At 55.7% G+C, this 14869-nt stretch overlaps 1 protein-coding gene across 1 annotated transcript in view; it reads left to right on the top strand.

Annotated features, from left to right (window-relative positions):
- LOC121303776 (BRD4-interacting chromatin-remodeling complex-associated protein-like) overlaps nt 1-13844 on the top strand; it is a 20649-nt gene extending 6805 nt beyond the window's left edge. Inside the window, exons 4-17 of the mRNA XM_041234553.1 lie at nt 2515-2580; nt 3257-5089; nt 5382-5570; nt 5924-5927; nt 6251-6543; nt 6873-7120; nt 7221-7360; nt 7657-7737; nt 8048-8139; nt 8387-8436; nt 8858-9006; nt 11076-11170; nt 11798-11900; nt 12206-13844. Of these exons, the coding sequence (XP_041090487.1) occupies nt 2515-2580; nt 3257-5089; nt 5382-5570; nt 5924-5927; nt 6251-6543; nt 6873-7120; nt 7221-7360; nt 7657-7737; nt 8048-8139; nt 8387-8436; nt 8858-9006; nt 11076-11170; nt 11798-11900; nt 12206-13590 (4728 nt within the window). The 3' untranslated portion in view covers nt 13591-13844. The remainder of the gene's footprint in view (nt 1-2514; nt 2581-3256; nt 5090-5381; nt 5571-5923; nt 5928-6250; nt 6544-6872; nt 7121-7220; nt 7361-7656; nt 7738-8047; nt 8140-8386; nt 8437-8857; nt 9007-11075; nt 11171-11797; nt 11901-12205) is intronic.
- Nucleotides 13845-14869: the final 1025 nt, after the last annotated feature.

Raw genomic sequence — 14869 nt, forward strand, 5'->3', positions numbered from 1 at the left:
CTGGCTGGCTTGGTTTCCCCCCCCCCCCCCCCTAGTCTGCTTGCGGTTTGGTGGTTTCTGGTCTCTGCTTGCTTGCTGGGTTGTGGTTGCTGTCTTGCCTGGCTTGCTGTGTTGATTTTCTGGTCTGCTTGCTGCTGGTTTGGTTTCTTCTTGCTTGCTGGCTGCTGTTTCTGTCTGCTTGTCTTGGTGGGTTGTATGCTGTCTTGCTGCCTAGGCTGGGTTCTTTCTTGCTTGCTTGCTGGAGTTGGGTTGCTTTGCGTCTTTGCGACCTTGGCTGTCTTGGGTTTACCACTGTCTTGCTTGCTTGCTGGGTTGGTATTGCTTGCTGTCTTTCTTGCTGGCTGGACCTTGTTTTCTGTTTGCCTTGCTTGGCTGCTTGGTTGCTGCTGTCTTGGTGGCTGGCTTGGTTTTCTGTCTTGCTTAGCTGGAGTTGGATTTCTGTCTTTTGCTGGCTGGTTGTTGCTTCTCTTGGCTGCCTGGCTTGGTGTCTGTCTTGCTTGCTGGCTGCTTGTTTCTGTCTTGCTTGCTGGCATTGTTGGATTGCGGTGCTGGCTTGCTTGCTTGCGTGCTGGCCCTGCTATCTTGCTCGGTGGTTGCATTGCTGAAGCTTGGTTATTCTGTCTGCTGGCTTGAGGGGTTGGTTGCTTGCTTCTTGCTAGCTTGCTTGGCACCTTACTCTTCTGATTGCTGGATGGCGGGTTTCTCTGTCTTGCTTGCTGGGTGGGTGGTTGTCTGCTGAGCTTGCTGGTTGGGTTGGGTCGTCTTGCTTGTGGTGGGGTTGGTTTCTGTCGTGCCTGCTTGATGGGTTGGTTCTTGCTGATAGTTGCTGGCTGCTTGGTTTTGGCTGCTGTGCTGGCTGGCTTGTTTTCTGTGCTTGCTTAGCTTGGTGGGTTGGTTGCTGCTGGCCTGCTGCTGGCTTGATTTTTTTCGTCTTGCTTGCTGGCTGGCTTAGGTTTCATGTCTTTGCTGCTGGGATGGTTGTTTCTGTAGTGCTTGCTTGCGGTGGTGCTTGCTTTCCTTGCTGCTAGGCGTGGGTTCTGTCTTGCTTGCTGGCTTGCTTGGTTATTTTGTCTATGCTTGTAGCCTGGCTTGGTTTACTGTACATAGCTTCTGGCATGAGCTTGGTTTTCTTCTGCTTGGGTGTGTTGGTTCTTTCTTGCTTGCTGGGGTGCGGTTTGTTTTCTGCGCTTGCTTGCTGGGTTGGTTAGGGTTCGTCTTTGCTTCGCGATGATGTGGCTTGTTGCTTGCGGTCCTTGCCTGGCTTGCTTGGTTTATTGTCTGCTTGCGGCTGGCTTGGTTTCTGTCTTGCTTTCTTGCTGGGTTGGTTGCCTTGCTGTCTTGTGGCTGGCGTGTTTTCTGTCTGCTTGCTTGAGTGGGTTGTTTCTGTCTTGCTTGCTCGCTGGTTGGGTGCCTTGCTGTCTGCGTGCTGGCTGGGCTTGGTTTCTTGTCGTGCTATGCTGGCTCTGGTTGGGTTGCTTGCTGTCTGCGTGCCTGGCTTGGTTTCTGTCTTGCTTGCTGGCTGTCTTGGTTTCTGTCTTGCTTGACTGGCTGGTGTTTGGTTGGGGTGCTGTCGCTTGCTTTCGTGCTGGCTGTCCTTGCTCGTTGGTTGCTTGCTGGCTTGGCATTTCTGACTTGCTTGCTTTGTGGTTTGTTGTATGGTTGCTGGCTTGCTTGCTTTCGTGCTGGCTGCTCATTGCTCTTGGTTGCCTTGCGGGCTTGTATTATCGTTTCGGAGTGCTTGCTATGCATGGTTGGTTGTGCGTTTGTCCCGCCCCTTCGCCTCCCCCGCTTTGCATCCCCGTCTTGACTGCATCGCGCCGTTTCTGTTCATGTTATTGACCCCCACGCCCCTCCTGCCTTTCTCCTTGTCTTCATCCTCCTCTCCTCCTTTCCCTAACCACTCGCCTCTCTTCTCCTCCTCTCTCCCCCCCGCTCCCCTCTCCCTGCCTCTTCGCCCTGGTCCCTCTCTCCCCCTCTCTTCTCCCCTCTCCCCCTCTCCAGCCCCCTCGCCTCGCGGCACCCCGCGCTGCGACCCTCGTCCGCTCCAGCGCAGCTCCCGCGCCCCCCGCGCTCACCGCGCCCGCTCCTCTCCCTCTCTTCGGACCCGCCGCCCTCGCGCCCCTCACATGCTACCTCTGCCCGCGCCGGCTCTCCCTCGCGCCCCCGCTCGGCGACCCTCGCGCGCTCCCGCGCCCTCGCGCCCCTCTCCGGGCGACCCGGGGGCCCCCCTCGCCAGCGGAGGGGGGGTCCTCTCCCGCTCGCTCCCCTCTTCTAACCTGGGCCAGCGCCGCGCGCCCCCTCCGTGCCGGCGGCGCGGCGCCGCGCGCGCCCCCGCGCTGGCACCCTCCTCCCGCTCGCGCCCGCTCGGCGACGCGGGCCGCCGCCCGCCATCCCCGGCCGCTGGGCGACCCTCGCCCTCGCCGCGGCCCCGCCCGCACCCCCCGCCGGCGGACCCGCTCGCGCCGCGCACCCGCTCAGGATCTCGCCATCCCGCGCCCCCCGGCCGCTCTGTAGCTGGACAGTGATGATCTCTTCGGGGGTTCAGGGAACCCCGCTGGCTCCTTCTTTGTGGGCTCTGGGGTGAGTATGGCTACTGTCACTCTCATGGCTGGGACAAGTCACGTGTTGTGGCGGTTCTCTAGCATGTCCAGAGGGTCTCCCTCTCTCCCTCCTCACTCTCTCAGTATCTCAGAGAGAGTAGAGAGAGGTTAACAGAAAGAAACTTGAATTCTATGACCCATGTTTCTTTCAGTGTCTTCAGATTAGCTATACAGTATATGTTTTTTCGCCATTTCCCTATTTATAAATTATTATTACATTTTCTATATTAAATATTACATGTATAGCATGTACAAACAAATGTAAAAAAATACAATGCAATACGTTATATACTAAGAGAACAGTACGCACAAACGGAAAATTTAATTAAATACTATATTACATAAAAAACAATGTTCTGTTAGTTGCCATTAAACCTCTCAGTCTGAGTACCGACGTAACGTGATCCGTCTCACACAGTGATGGGAGTCAGACTCCTGCTGCACAGCAGTGTCACCCAGTCCAGGTTTCACTACCAGCTTGATCAGCCCCAGTGTGTCTAGCTAACAAGCTCAGGTGTGTCTGATTATTAAACTCCTAGTGAAACCAGGACTGGATAACACTGCTGTGCAACTGGAGTCTGATTCCCATCCCTGGATTGAAACATTCATTCGATTTGAACCCCAGTCCTGACGCCTCTCTCCTGCCCTCCCTTCAGCACCACATCCAGGAGCCACGCTGCTCCACCCAGCTGCTAGCCAGCGAGCACTCATCCGCGCCCAGCGCCAGCGTGGACCTCGACTTCCTGGAGGATGATGACATCCTGGGCTCTCCGCATGGGGGGGGCATGCCCGGCTCGGACCAGCCCTGTGACATCCTGCAGCAGAGCCTGGCCGAGGCTAACATCACAGAGCAGAGCCTGCAGGAGGCTGAGGAAGAGCTGGACCTGGAGACCTTCGGGCTGCCCAACCTCCCCGAGGGGACCCCCCTGCCCCCCGCCGCCCCCGCTCAGCTCTTCCAGGGCCTGGCGAATAAAGCGATAAACATGCAGCCGTTGATGCAGCAAATGGGGCTGGGGAACGTCACCCTGCAGTCCCTTCAGGGGCTCCAGGCCCTGCCCAACGGGGGCTCGGGAGTGGGGGGACCCCTCGGCGGACCTCTGGGGATCAGCCAGATTCAAGTGGTGGGCCAGCAGGTGATGGCTATTCACCAGACCGGGCAGCCCGTCCTGACCAAGTCGATGGGCGGCTATCAGCTGGCCCCCCAGCAGTGCGCCCCCCAGCCCCCGGACTCCCTGCAGCCTCTCCAGGGCAAGCCCCCCGGGGGGGCCCTGAACGGGGGCTTCGGGAACGGGCCGGGCCCCCCGTCCCAGTGCAGCTCCCTCCTGCAGCCTCAGAACATTGTGATCCAGCGCACGCCCACCCCCATCCAGCCCAAACCCCCTACCGGGGGGGTGATCCAGCCCAAGATCTACCAGCTCTCCCCCAAGACCAGCTTCTCGGCTGGGGGGGCGGGGCCGGGGGGCCAGGCTAGCACCCAGGGTGGGGTCCCGCTCTCTGCTCTGCAGGGGGAGGGTGGGCAGAAGCAGCAGCAGCAGAATGTAGCTGTTCTGGCAGGCAAACCAGGGCAACAGAACTTGGTGTTTTCCACGCCAGGAGGAGCATTTCCTCAAGCCTTGTCTGCCAGCTTGTTCAAGCACCAGCAAGGTCCCCAGCAGCAGCAGCAGAACCAGAACCAGAACCAGAACCAGAGCCAGCAGAGCAAACCCCTGAGCCTTCATCTCCTCAACCAGGCTGGCAGCATCGTCATCCCGTCCCAGGCCATGCTCCAGGGGCAGAGCCCCTTCCTGCTGCCCCCGCACCTCTCCTCCGCCCTGCAGGGGGGGGGCCAGATCCTCGCCCATCACCCCGGGGGGGGCCACATCATCGCCAGCCAGGGCCCCGGCGGACAGCTGATTGCCAACCAGATCCTCTCCAACCACCAGAGCCTGGCCGGACAGCTCAACCTGGGGCAAGTGCTGGCGTCGCAGGGGCCCCAGGGCCACATCCAGCTGTCGGGCCCCATCCAGCTGCAGGGGGGGGGGCAGGCTCTGTTCCAGATGCCGGTGTCGCTGGCTGGGGGCTGCCTGCAGACTCAGTCGGGCGCTCCAGGAGCAGGAAGGGGCATGACTGTGCCCTGCCCAGCGCTGACCGTCCTCAACCAGTCTCCGGAGCCCAGCGGTCAAGCGCTCGCGTCCCAGCAGCCCCGTCACCAGCGGTCTGATTCCGCACTGGCCGCCGGGTTAATGACTGGGGGCAGCAGTGACCAACAGCCCCCCCCTCCCCCCCCCCCTCCTCTCCCTGCCTCTATGCTGACAGCACAGATCCCTTCCCCCTCGCCGTCGTCTTCTTCGTCATCAGCGGTGTCCTCGTCCTCCGCTCAGCCCCTCCAGATCTCCGCTGTGCACCTCCAGCAGCCCCCCTCCCTGCACAGCCCCGGCCAGATCATCATCAGCCAGCAGGGGGCAGGCATGGTCCTCAGCCAGGAGTCAGTGCAGCTGTTCCTCCAACAGGTCAGTCTCCCTCTGCGTGCGTGCGTGTGTGCGTGCTTGTGTGTGTGAACCCTGAATCTCTCTGTCTGTTGAACCCTGAATCTCTCTGTCTTTTGAACCCTGAATCTCTCTATGTTGAACCCTGAATCTCTCTGTCTTTTGAACCCTGAATTTTTTTTTTGTTTACAGGACAAACCAGTCAGTTTTGTATGAAATGCTTTCATGTTCACTTCTCTTTATGGGTGTGAGGTCTGAAGCCGTTGACTCTGCTGAGTGGAGCCCAGTTAAATGTGTTGCATGTCGGTTTCAACAGCAGCAAGCTCTCTTCCAGGCAGCAGAGAAAGGCGTTAGCCCCGCCTCCAGCTGTGTCCCCGCCTCTGTCATCGTCAGCAGCAGCTCTGGCCCCTCCCCCTCCAGCCGGGAGAGCCTATCAGCCGAGGCTAGACCTGGACAAGTCTCCGCCTCCTTCGGCTCTCCACACTCTGCAGCGCTGGTGTACCAGGTAGACCTCGCCCACTATCAGCCCTAGCACCTCCCCCCCTGCTACCTGTATACTCTAACTCCTCCCCCTGCTAGCTCACTGCTTGCTAACCCCTCCCCTTGACTATAACACCTGCCAGAAGCACTCTAACTCCGCCTTCATTCTAACACTTAACTCTAACTCCTCCCCCTGCCCCAACCGAGAACTATCTAACTCCTCCTCTCTGCAGCCAGAATCACACTTAACACCCCTCCCCCTGATTCTAACTCCTCCCCCTGCTGCCTTTGCTTCTCTCTCTCTATGTACCAGCGCTTCTCCTCTCCTGCTCTGCCCCTTCCCTCCTCACGCTGCTGCTGTTTCTGTCCCCCTCAAAGTTTGGTGCCTTTAGTGTATAAGGAAACAAGCCGGTCCGAGTGCCGGTCCAGGTTTTGAATTTATTTTGTGTGCCTAATTTTTCTTGTCTTTTCTTCATAGTCATTTTATAATGCGTTTCAAACAGCGTTCGTGTCCCACTGTTTGAATATTTTGTCAGGGCGCTAATATGTGCTAATCTTTGCGATTCAACAGCTGTGGCAGTGACAAACAGCGCAGGATCTTCACCGACGCTAGCTCGCTTGCTCAAGAGACGTGGTCGACTGCACACGTGAACTCTTGCAGTGGTGTATAATGACCTTCTTTCTTTCTTTCTTTCTTTCTTTCAGATTACTTCCCAGCTTTCCTGACACCCGACAACAGCAGCCTTATCACTCTCCACCATCACTCCATTCACCAACCCTTTGTCGCGCCTCTAGGTCTGCGATCGAGCAATCCGGAGAGTTCCCACAACGCTACGTGTGCACCTAAAAGACGTCACCCCCCCCTTGGAAGCCGGCTCCAGGTAAAGCCCCCAAAGGAGCGACTGTCCGCTTTTTCGAATCCTCACGTCGAGCTCCCCCAGCCGGACGGATGTCGCCCTGGGCCAGTTGCAGAGGTCCCGGGGGTCGAGGGGCCGGATGTATGTCCTTCGGAAGGTCCGACGCCAGGGCGGGGGGGGGGAAGGGCTCCTCGGGGGGGACCTTCAGGTCTGGGTGGTGGTAGAGGGAGTCGGGGTTTGCGGGGGGAGAGGCTGGGTGGATAGACACATCCAACCCGGGGGGGATGGGCGAGGACGTGGTGAGGAGGAGCGTTGGGGGGGGTAAAGTGAGTAGGTCTGGTGGTCTGCCCCCGCCCAGGGGGGGGTTGGGTGAGTTATGAGTCGTCTTTTCCTCCCCCCACGAAAAGGCCGGGAGGCGGAGGGCGGATCCATGTGTTCCCCCCTCGCAACCCCCCCTCTTCATCATCCAGAACCACCCGGGGGGGTCCCCCCAACCCCAATCTCAGCAGCAAGGGGGTGCCTCCGGCCCTCCCGCCTCCGTACAATCCCCAGTCTTGAGACCCCACTCCCAGTCCCCCTACCAGCTAACCCCCGCTTCCCAACCAGAGCACCGGGCAGTGGGGTCCCCCAGCCCGCTGCAGCTGTCTCGTTGTATCTTTAGGCCGGTAAAGCCCGAGGGTCCCCAGGTCCCGAGAGTCGGGGGATCGGAGGAGGGGAGGCAGGTAACTTGGGACGTGTACTGGCGGCCTCGTGTCCAGTCGTCCTTCGTGTCGTCGTCGTCCGCTGCCCCACCCCCCGCGAACTCGACGTCCATGCAGCCAGCCTGCCCAAAGCGTGTCGGGAGGGAACGTCGTCTCTGCCGTCGCAGACTACCTGTGCGTACACGCAGGTCCACTGAACCTGCAGCTGGTGGAGGCGCAGCTGCAGACCCTGTCGACCATCGCACAGCCCTCCCTGCGTACTCCAAACCACCAACCTTCCGACCTTCTCTACCGCAGACGGCAGCTGCTCTACCAGCACGACCAAAAGAACTGAGGACAGGGACGACGGGGAGGAATATCTAGGTCCCGTGTTGGAGTAGGAAGATCCGCAGATTCGTCGTACTTAGGTCCCGAGACCTGTCGTCAGACCAAACTGAGTCAAGTCCACACAACTCGCAATCTGGGGAGTCGGTGAGGCACAGTCGGCAACCACCTGGAGGGTGAACGAAGGTGGCCCGGTCCCCGGTTCGTTGGGACGAGTCTGTTCTGGCAGTATACCGCACGTCCCCGTTGCGAATCGACCGGCAACCCCCGTCCCCCGGAAGTCGGATCCACCGGTGTGACTACGACGCCCGTACCCATACCCCCACCCCACTCTGCTAGCACATGACCTCCCGCAAGGGGCGGGCCTCCCGCCAGCTGGCCTCTCTGCTGACAAGCCGGCAACCGTACTGGTGAGCAGAGCGCAGTCTTACTGGGAGCACTGGTCTGTGTGTGTGTGTGTGTGTTAGGGCATAAGGGCTTAGTTTCAGGTTGTAATGTGTTGAGGACTGTTTGTAAACAGTGTGAGAAGCCAGCCTCATTGGGATTTAGAGTGGGATTTAGACTCTCGCTCTTCATTGTTTATGAGCAGAGTTGAGTGTTCCCCTGTTTCCTCCTGGCAGGTCTGAGGGTCTCTCCTGCGAGGCAGACCGAAGGAAAGCTATTCGCTGGGGGGGTGCAGATCAAACAGGGGCCCCTCCCGCAGAGCGTGCAGGACCTTGGCGATGGGTGAGTGTGTGTGTGTGTGTGTGTGTGGGGTGTTGGGGTGTGTTGATTGTGACTACCTGGTGTGTGTGTGTGTGTGTGTTGTGTTGTGTTGATTGTGACTGGTGTGTGTTGTGTTGATTGTGACTCTGGTGTGTGTGTGTGTTGTGTTGATTGTGACTCTGGTGTGTGTGTTGTGTTGATTGTGACTCTGGTGTGTGTGTGTGTTGTGTTGATTGTTGTTGTTGTTTTCACAGCTGGGATCCGTGACGACGCCCTTCACTGCACCGCCCAGTAAAGAAGCTCGGTAAGAAAAAACAATTGCAATAAAAAATTATTATTATTATTATTATTTACTGTGCTTCTTATTATGGAATGTGGTGGTGTTGTTTTCACAGCTGGGGATCCTGATTACCCCGTCATTGGCCAGCCCAGTAAAGAAGCTCGGTAAAAAAAAAAATTATGCATTATAGTATTAGTAGTATTAGTATTATTATTATTAACAGTAGTATTATTATTAGTAATATTATTATTATCATGATTGTTAGCATGATTATTATTATTATTGTTAGTATTATTATTATTATATTATTATTATTATTGGTATTAAATCGTATCATCATTCTTATATTAGCAGTATGATGATCGTTGTGTTATCATTATTATTATTATTATTATTGTTAATAAGCAGACAGTTGTATATGTAGTCTCCTCTCTCCCTCTCTCAGGATGCTGGAGCAGCTCCGCAGACAGCAGGGGGCAGTGTTGCACCCTGATTATCAGTCTCCCTTCAGCACCTTCGGGGATGCTCTGCAAAGATTGCTCCCCTACCACCTGTACCAGGGGACCCCCTCATCGGGCAAGGACTACACCAGAGGTACTGTACCCCTAAACACTGACGCTGTACCCCTGTACACTGTCCCTACCACCTTTTACCAGGGGACCCCCTCATCGGGCAAGGACTACACCAGAGGTACTGTACCCCTAAACACTGACGCTGTACCCCTGTACACTGACCCTACCACCTGTACCAGGGGACCCCCTCATCGGGCAAGGACTACACCAGAGGTACTGTACCCCTAAACACTGACGCTGTACCCCTGTACACTGACCCTACCACCTGTACCAGGGGACCCCCTCATCGGGCAAGGACTACACCAGAGGTACTGTACCCCTAAACACTGACGCTGTACCCCTGTACACTGTCCCTACCACCTGTACCAGGGGACCCCCTCATCGGGCAAGGACTACAACAGAGGTACTGTACCCCTAAACACTGACACTCTACCCCTGTACACTGACCCTACCACCTGTACCAGGGGACCCCCTCCTTGGGCAAGGACTACACCAGAGGTACTGTACCCCTAAACACTGACACTGTACCCCTGTACACTGACCCTACCACCTGTACCAGGGGACCCCCTCCTTGGGCAAAGACTGCACCAGAGGTACTGTACCCCTAAACACTGTACACCTAAACACTGTCACTATACCCCTGTAAGCTGATTGTACCCCCCCCTCTTTCTCTCTCTCTCTCTCTCTCTCTTTATCTCTCTCTCTGTGTTTCAGTGGATGAGGAGTTTCATAGTGTCTATGATTGTAACCCCCCCCCCTCTCTCTCTCTCTCTCTCTCTCTCTCTCTCTCTCCTCCGTTTTTCAGTTGATAGGGATTTCATAGTGTCCTATGATTGTACCCGCTACTCTTGTCTCGACTCTCCTCATCCTCATCTCTCGCATCTTTATCTCTCTCTCTGTGTTTCAGTGTAGAGATTTTCATAGTGTCTATGATTGGTGATTGTAACCCTCTCCCCCCTCTCCCTCCTTCTCTCTCCTCTACCTCTCTCTCTCTCTTGTCGCAGTGGTGAGAGTTTCATATTGTCTATGATGTAACCCTCATATCGCTCTCCTCCCCCACTCGTGTCTCCTCCTCTCTCGTCCTCTCTCGTCACTCTCTCTCCTCTCTCTCTGTGTTTCTGTGGATGAGGAGTTTCATAGTGTCTATGATTGTAACCCTCTCTCTCTCTCTCTCTCTCTCTCTCTGTGTTTCACTCTATCTCTCTCTTCATAGTCTCTGATTCTAACCCTCTCTCTCTCTGCAGTGGATGAGAGTTTCCATAGTCTCCTATGGATCTGATCGCATCCCTCTCTCTCCTCTCCCTAATCTCTCTCTCCTCCCTCTCTCTCTCTGTCCTCTCCCCTCCTCTCTCTCCCCTCCTATCTGGTTTTTCAGTGGATGAAAAAGGAGTGTCATAGTGTCTATGATTGTAACCCTCTCCTCGCTCTCGTCTCTCTCATCGTCTGTGGTTTCAGAGTGGTGAGGATTTTTCATATACTGATTGTAACCCTCTCTCTCTCTCCATCCTCTCTGTCGCTCTCTCCCCTCTCTCTCAGTGTATTCCCTCTCTGTGTTTCAGTGGTGAGGATTTTTTCATAGTGTCCCTATGATTGTAACCCTTTCCCTCTCTCTCATCCTGTGTTTCAGTGGATCACCTACTCCTCATAGTATCACAGAGCCTAACACCTCCTCTCTCAAGGCCTTCCTCTCCTCCTCATCTTCCCTCCCCTCCTCAAGTCTCACAGGTCCCTCTCTCTCTCTCTGTGTTTCAGTGGATGAGGAGTTTCATAGTGTCTCTGATTGCTTACCTCTCTCTCTCTCTCTCTCTCTCTCTCTCCTCTCGGCTCCTCCTCATCTGTGTTTCTGGATCGATAATTCATATTCACATTCGTCCCTCTCTCTCCTCCAAGTATCACAAGTCTCCCTCTGTGTTTGGCAGTGGAATGAGGAGTTTCAGTCATGTCTATGATTGTAACCCTCTCAACGTATCACATTTGCTCCTTGTAACCCTCTCTCTCTCTCTCTCTCTCTGTGTTTCAGTGGATGAGGAGTTTCATAGTGTATATGATTGTAACCCTCTCTCTCTCTCTCTCTCTCTCTCTGTGTTTCAGTGGATGAGGAGTTTCATAGTGTCTCTGTTCAGCTTCTCAAGCGCACCCAGGCCATGCTCAACAAATACAGACTGCTGCTGTTTGAGGAGTCCAGGGTAGGAGGAGCATCCCTTCCTCCATCATCCCTCCCTCCATCATCAGTCATCCATCCCTCCCTCCATCATCAGTCATCCATCCTTCCCTCCATCATCCCTCTATCTCTCCATGCATCCCCCATTCATCATCATTCATCCCTCCCTCCATCATCAGTCATTCATCCCTCCCTCCATCATCAGTCATCCATCCATCCCTCCATCATCCCTCCACCCATCGTCAGTCATCCATCCCTTCATCCATCTATCTATCTTCCCTCCCTCCCTCCCTCCATGCTTTATTAATTCTGGTGCTGCACAATCCGGTCGTTGTGGCCGAACGGTCCCCAGGTGAGGGTCATTGGGGTTCAGATGAGTATCTCGGGGGTTCTGTCTGTCCTGGTTAAATAATTACATTTGAATTCAATTGGAATTCGCCATTCCGAGTGAAAGGACTGTAGAAACAGAATCATCACAAACCAGGCAGCTGTATCTTCACTGCTTTCACTCCGAGTGGTGAACCAGCGACCCGTCTTCCTAGCAATCGAAAAATTGGTTTGTACAGCACAGATGTATTTATTACAACGCTATGAACTGTAGATAGTCATGGACTGACTCTGTGTGCCTGTGTGTCTGTGTGTCTGTCCACAGCGCCAGGGCCCCTCTGCGGAGATGGTGATGATTGACAGAATGTTTATACAGGAGGAGAAGACGGCTCTATCTCAGGACAAAGTGCTGGCCAAGGAGAGACCAGGTCAGCCTTCAACTGTGTTATTGAAACTAAACTGAGTGAAGCAGAGCAGCGTTCGGGCTCCAGTGCCTTCATCAGTGTTACTGAAACTAAACTGAGTCAAGCAGAGCAGCGTTTGGGCTCCAGTGCCTTCATCAGTGTTACTGAAACTAAACTGAGTCAAGCAGAGCAGCGTTTGGGCTCCAGTGCCTTCATCAGTGTTATTGTTGAGGTAAAGCTAGAAGCTTCCAAAACTTGAGCAAGGTGTATCTTTTTGAATGATTTGTATTTCTCGCTTTGTTTAGTGTTTTTTCTTTGTCTTTTGGCAGACGAGTATGTGCTTCCTTCCTGCGTCACACAGAGCCTCTCTACCGCTTCCTCCTCCTCCTCCTCTCGCCCGCGGCCTCCTGCCTCTTCCAGCCCCCTCTCCAGAAGTGCCACAGCCCCGCCTCTGATCACACCCACCAAGCTGGTCATCAAACATGGCGGGGGGGCGTCGCCCTCGGTCTCCTGGGCCCGGGCTGCGCCCCCTCCCTCTGTGACATCATCGCCGGGGGGCGGAGAAGCGGACTCCTTGCCCTCCCGGAGCAGCAGACCCCCGATGAAGACCTACGAAGCTCGCAGGAGGATTGGGCTGAAGCTGAAGATCAAGCAAGAGGCCGGCTTGAGCAAAGTGGTGCACAACACGGCGCTGGACCCCATTCACACCCCTGCTAGCTCCCCCAAAACGCACGCGCCCGGCAGCTCGGTCATCCGGACTGTCAGCAACAGCACCCCGGCCACGTCCACGGCGACCGGCACGCCCACGGTGATCACGGCCACACAGGTCAACGGGACCCTGGGCCACCCGGTGGACAGGAAGCAGCCCACGCCTACTTCCTGCCGGCTCCCGCTGCGCAAGACGTATCGGGAGAATGTGAGCCCGGTGCGGCCGGGGGCTGAGGAGGGGAAAGGAGAGGGGTTTGGACACTTTGGGGGCCCCTCCCAGCCCCAAAACACGACCCCCACGACCCTGACACCCACTCCCATCCCCACCAGCACCACCTCGACTACCTTCACCCCCCAGCCCAGGAGACTCCAGACACAGCAGCCAGCGTTATTAGAGGAGGAGGAGAGAGGAAGAGGGGGGGGGTTGGACAGGGGCAGCAGGACTGTCATTGCCACAGTGAGGCTGGAGAAGAAAGGGGCTCTGATATTCGGGAAGGACCGGGAGAGGCAGGACGATGCAGCTGGCTTCAGGAAGCAGCTTTCTGGAGAGGAGGGGGAATTCTACAGGACAGCGATCAAGCATGAGCCCCTCGACCACTGCAGCCCAGGCGGGGGGTTCATAAACACACACCCAGGCTTCTCCGGCCCTGCCCGGGCTCGGGGAGTGGGACTGGGGGGGTCCCCTGAGGGGGAGGGGAGGGGCATCTCGTGGGACAGCCCCTTCTCCAGCGTGGCCAAGCGGCGCAAATCGGAGTCTCTGGACGTAGACAACGCCAGCTTCTCCAGTGGCAGCCCCCCCCAGGACGACTCTCTCAACGAACACCTGCAGAGCGCCATCGACTCCATCCTCAACCTGCAGCAGGGACAGGGGCCCCCCAGAGCCCAGCCCGGCCCCTGCAGGGGCCCCTCGAACACACACAGGCAGCAGCAGTCAGCTGCAGAGCCCGCTTACCCCCCCACGAGCCACAACGGGGGAGTGGACAAGGCAAGGACGTATCGCAGATAATAGAGGCACAGCGGGGTCCGGCCGTCTCGCTGTCTGTGTGACATTTGGCTCCCTGCTCATTTGTTGTTATTTTGTTAATGATGTGGACAGTGTCCCTGAACCAAGGGAGGACAGGATCATCCAGAATGTTTACTTTTTATCTATTGTTCCCGCTTCAAAACTGAAGAACTGGACTGGGTCACACAGAGAGACACACAGAGACACACACAGAGAGACACACAGAGAGACACACACAGAGAGACACACAGAGACACACACACACAGAGACAGAGAGACACACACAGACACACACAGAGAGAGATACACACAAAGAGAGACACACACCCCTCTCTCTCTTGCCCTCCCTGTGTTAAGATCGGTGTCACCCCAACTCCAGTCTTGTAACGTTTTGTTTTGTTTCAACCAGTTTTATTTATTAACTATGAATTATTATTATTATTATTATTATTGTTGTTGTTATTTCTCAGTCCTCCAATCTGGGGTCGCTCACTGCTTGCAGATCACACTCACTGCAGATCACGCTCACTGCAGATCACGCTCACTGCAGATCACGCTCACTGCAGATCACACTCACTGCAGATCACGCTCACTGCTTGCAGATCACGCTCACTGCAGATCACACTCACTGCAGATCACACTCACTGCAGATCACACTCACTGCAGATCACACTCACTGCAGATCACACTCACTGCAGATCACACTCACTGCAGATCACACTCACTGCAGATCACACTCACTGCAGATCACACTCACTGCAGATCACACTCACTGCTTGCAGATCACACTCACTGCAGATCACACTCACTGCAGATCACACTCACTGCAGATCACATCACTGCTTGCAGATCACACTCACTGCAGATCACACTCACTGCAGATCACACTCACTGCAGATCACGCTCACTGCAGATCACACTCACTGCAGATCACACTCACTGCAGATCACACTCACTGCAGATCACACTCACTGCTTGCAGATCACACTCACTGCAGATCACACTCACTGCAGATCACGCTCACTGCAGATCACGCTCACTGCTTGCAGATCACACTCACTGCAGATCACACTCACTGCAGATCACATCACTGCTTGCAGATCACGCTCACTGCAGATCACGCTCACTGCTTGCAGATCACACTCACTGCAGATCACGCTCACTGCAGATCACGCTCACTGCTTGCAGATCACGCTCACTGCAGATCACGCTCACTGCAGATCACGCTCACTGCTTGCAGATCACGCTCACTGCAGATCATGCTCACTGCTTGCAGATCACG

This window comes from Polyodon spathula, chromosome 35, assembly GCF_017654505.1.
Source record: "Polyodon spathula isolate WHYD16114869_AA chromosome 35, ASM1765450v1, whole genome shotgun sequence".
Lineage (NCBI taxonomy): Eukaryota > Metazoa > Chordata > Actinopteri > Acipenseriformes > Polyodontidae > Polyodon > Polyodon spathula.